Source organism: Coturnix japonica, unplaced genomic scaffold, assembly GCF_001577835.2.
Source record: "Coturnix japonica isolate 7356 unplaced genomic scaffold, Coturnix japonica 2.1 chrUnrandom826, whole genome shotgun sequence".
Classification (NCBI taxonomy): domain Eukaryota; kingdom Metazoa; phylum Chordata; class Aves; order Galliformes; family Phasianidae; genus Coturnix; species Coturnix japonica.
The window spans coordinates 5,581-9,354 of record NW_015440183.1 but is presented as its reverse complement, the minus strand read 5'-3'; the positions used below and the strand labels follow the sequence as shown (position 1 = coordinate 9,354).

The 3,774-nt window shown below is 47.9% G+C and overlaps 1 protein-coding gene across 1 annotated transcript in view; it reads right to left on the bottom strand.

Annotated features, from left to right (window-relative positions):
* FBL (fibrillarin) overlaps positions 1–3,774 on the bottom strand; it is a 10,607-nt gene that overhangs the window by 2,018 nt on the left and 4,815 nt on the right. Inside the window, exon 2 of the mRNA XM_015851243.2 lies at positions 2,479–2,649. Coding sequence (XP_015706729.1) covers positions 2,479–2,649 — 171 coding nt within the window. The remainder of the gene's footprint in view (positions 1–2,478; positions 2,650–3,774) is intronic.

Below are 3,774 nucleotides of genomic sequence, written 5' to 3'. Positions count from 1 at the left end.
ATGGGGTCTCAAAGGTTGGGGACCCCAATGTTGGGGACATTTATGGGGTCTCAAAGGTTGGGGACCCCAATGTTGGGGACATTTATGGGGTCTCAAAGGTTGGGGACATTTATGGGGTCTCAAAGGTTGGGGACATTTATGGGGTCTCAAAGGTTGGGGACCCCAATGTTGGGGACATCCATGGGGACATGGGGGACATCTGTGGGGTCCCCAAGGTTGGGGACATCTTGGGGGTCTCAAAGGTTGGGGACATCTGTGGGGGTCCCCATCCCCATCTATATGTCCCCAAAACCCATCTATACCCCATCTATACGTCCCCATATCCATCTATACCCCATCTATAGGACCCCATCTCCATCTATACATCCCCATCTCCATCTATAACCCATATATATGTCCCCACACCCCATATACCCCACATATACGTCCCCAAACCCCATCTATACGTCTCCAAACCCCATCTATACGTCCTCATCTCCATCTATACGTCCCCATCTCAATCTATAGGTCCCCATCCCCATCTATACCCCATCTATACATCCCATCCCCATCTATAAGTCCCCATCCCCATCTATAGGTCCCCATCTCCATCCATACCCCATCTATACGTCCCCAAACCCAATATATACATCCCCATCCCCATCTATACGTCCCCATATCCATCTATATCCCATCTATACATCCCCATATCCATCTGTAGGTCCCCATCCCCATCTATATCCATCTACATGTCCCCATATCCATCTATAGGTCCCCATCCCCATCTATATGTCCCCATCCCCATCTATAGGTCCCCATCCCCATCTATATCCATCTACATGTGCCCATATCCATCTATAGGTCCCATCCCCATCTATAGGTCCCATCCCCATCTATAGGTCCCCATCTCCATCCATACATCTCCATATCCATCTATACATCCCCATATCCATCTATAGGTCCCCAGCCCCATCTATACATCCCCATCCCCATCTATATGTCCCAGCCCCATCTATATGTCCCAGCCCCATCTATAGGTCCCCATATCCATCTATAGGTCCCCATCCCCATCTATACGTCCCCATCCCCATCTATACGTCCCATCCCCATCTATAGGTCCCATCCCCATCTATAGGTCCCCATCCCCATCTATACATCCCCATCCCCATCTATACATCCCCATCCCCATCTATAGGTCCCATCCCCATCTATAGGTCCCCATCCCCATCTATACATCCCCATCCCCATCTATAGGTCCCCATCCCCATCTATAGGTCCCCATCTATAGGTCCCATCCCCATCTATAGGTCCCCATCCCCATCTATAGGTCCCCATATCCACCTATACATCCCCATCTCCATCTATAGGTCCCCATATCCATCCATACGTCCCCATATCCATCTATAGGTCCCCAGCCCCATCTATAGGTCCCCATATCCATCTATACGTCCCCGTCCCCATCCCCATCTATAGGTCCCCATCCCCATCTATATCCATCTACACGTCCCCATATCCATCTATATGTCCCCGTCCCCATCCCCATCTATAGGTCCCCATCCCCATCTATATCCCATCCATACATCCCCATATCCACCTATACACCCCCATATCCATCTATATGTCCCCATATCCATCTATACGTCCCCATATCCATCTATACGTCCCCATCTCCATCTATAGGTCCCCATATCCAATCTATACGTCCCCATATCTATACGTCCCCATATCCATCTATACGCCCCCATATCCATCTATATCCATCTACACGTCCCCATATCTATCTATAGGTCCCCATCTCCATCTATAGGTCCCCATCCCCATCTATAGGTACCCATCCCCATCTATAGGTACCCATCCCCATCTATACATCCTCATCTCCATCTATACACCCCCATCCCCATCTATAGGTCCCCACCTCCATCTATACGTCCCCATCCCCATCTAAAGGTCCCCATCCCCATCTATACATCCCCATCCCCATCTATAGGTCCCCATCCCCATCTATACGTCCCCATATCCATCTATACATCCCCATATCCATCTATACGTCCCCATCCCCATCTATAGGTCCCCATATCCATCTATAGGTCCCCATCCCCATCTATAGGTACCCATCCCCATCTATAGGTCCCCATCCCCATCTATAGGTCCCCAACCCCATCCATACGTCCCCATATCCATCCATACGTCCCCATATCCATCCATATGTCCCCATATCCACCTATACATCCCCATATCCATCTATAGGTTTCCATATCCATCCATACGTCCCCATATCCATCCATATGTCCCCATATCCACCTATACATCCCCATATCCATCTATAGGTTTCCATATCCATCTATAGGTCCCCATATCCACCTATACATCCCCATCTCCATCTATACATCCCCATCCCCATCTATACATCCCCATCTCCATCCATACGTCCCCATCCCCATCTATACGTCCCCATCCCCATCTATACATCCCCATCCCCATCTATATGTCCCCACTCACCGGTCCCACGATGTCGGACACGTGTGACACGGTTGTTCCCGACGCGGCCCCGAGATACAGAACTTTGGCTCCGGGTTTGATGTGAATCTGGTCGATACCACCCAAAATGGCCGCCGCCAATTTGGACCGGAACGGGTTCCACGCGCGGTACTCCACTTTGTTCTCACCGTCCTATAGGGGGACATACAGCCCCATAGATACCCCATAGATTGACACGTATATACCACGTATATACCCCTCACCCCATATATACCCCATAAATTACCCCATATATACCCCGCATCCCGTCTATACCCCATATATTACCCCATATGTACCCCCCACCCCATATATACCCCATATATTACTCCTTATATACCCCCTACCCCATATATTACCCCATATATACCCTGCATCCCGTCTATACCCCATATATTACCCCATATATAACCCACATCCCATATATATCCCATATATTACCCCATATATACCCCGCATCCCGTCTATACCCCATAAATTACCCCAAAATACCCTGCATCCCGTCTATACCCCATATATTACCCCATATATACCCCACATCCCATATATATCCCATATATTACCCCATATATACCCCGCATCCCGTCTATACCCCATATATTACCCCATATATACCCTGCATCCCATCTATACCCCATAAATTACCCCATATATACCCTGCATCCCATATATATCCCATATATTACCCCATATGTACCCCCCACCCCATATATACCCCCCCACCCCATATATACCCCATATATTACCCCATATATACCCCTCCACCCCATATATACCCCATATATTGCTCCATAAATACCCTCCTACCCCATATATACCCCATATATTACTCCATATATAGCCCATATATTAGCCCATATATACCCTATATCCCATATATACCCCATATATTACCCCATAAATACCCCCCATCCCATATATACCTCATATATTACCCATATATACTCTGTCCCATATATTACCCCATATATACCCCCACACCATATATTACCCCATAAATACCCTCCTACCCCATATATACCCCATATATTACTCCTTATATAGCCCCCACCCCATATATACCCCTTATATTACCCCATATATTACCCCCCACCCCATATATACCCCATATATACCCCCACACCATATATTACCCCATAAATACCCTCCTACCCCATATATACCCCATATATTACTCCTTATATACCCCCCACCCCATATATTACCCCATATATACCCCACATCCCGTCTATACCCCATAAATTACCCCATATATACCCTGCATCCCGTCTATACCCC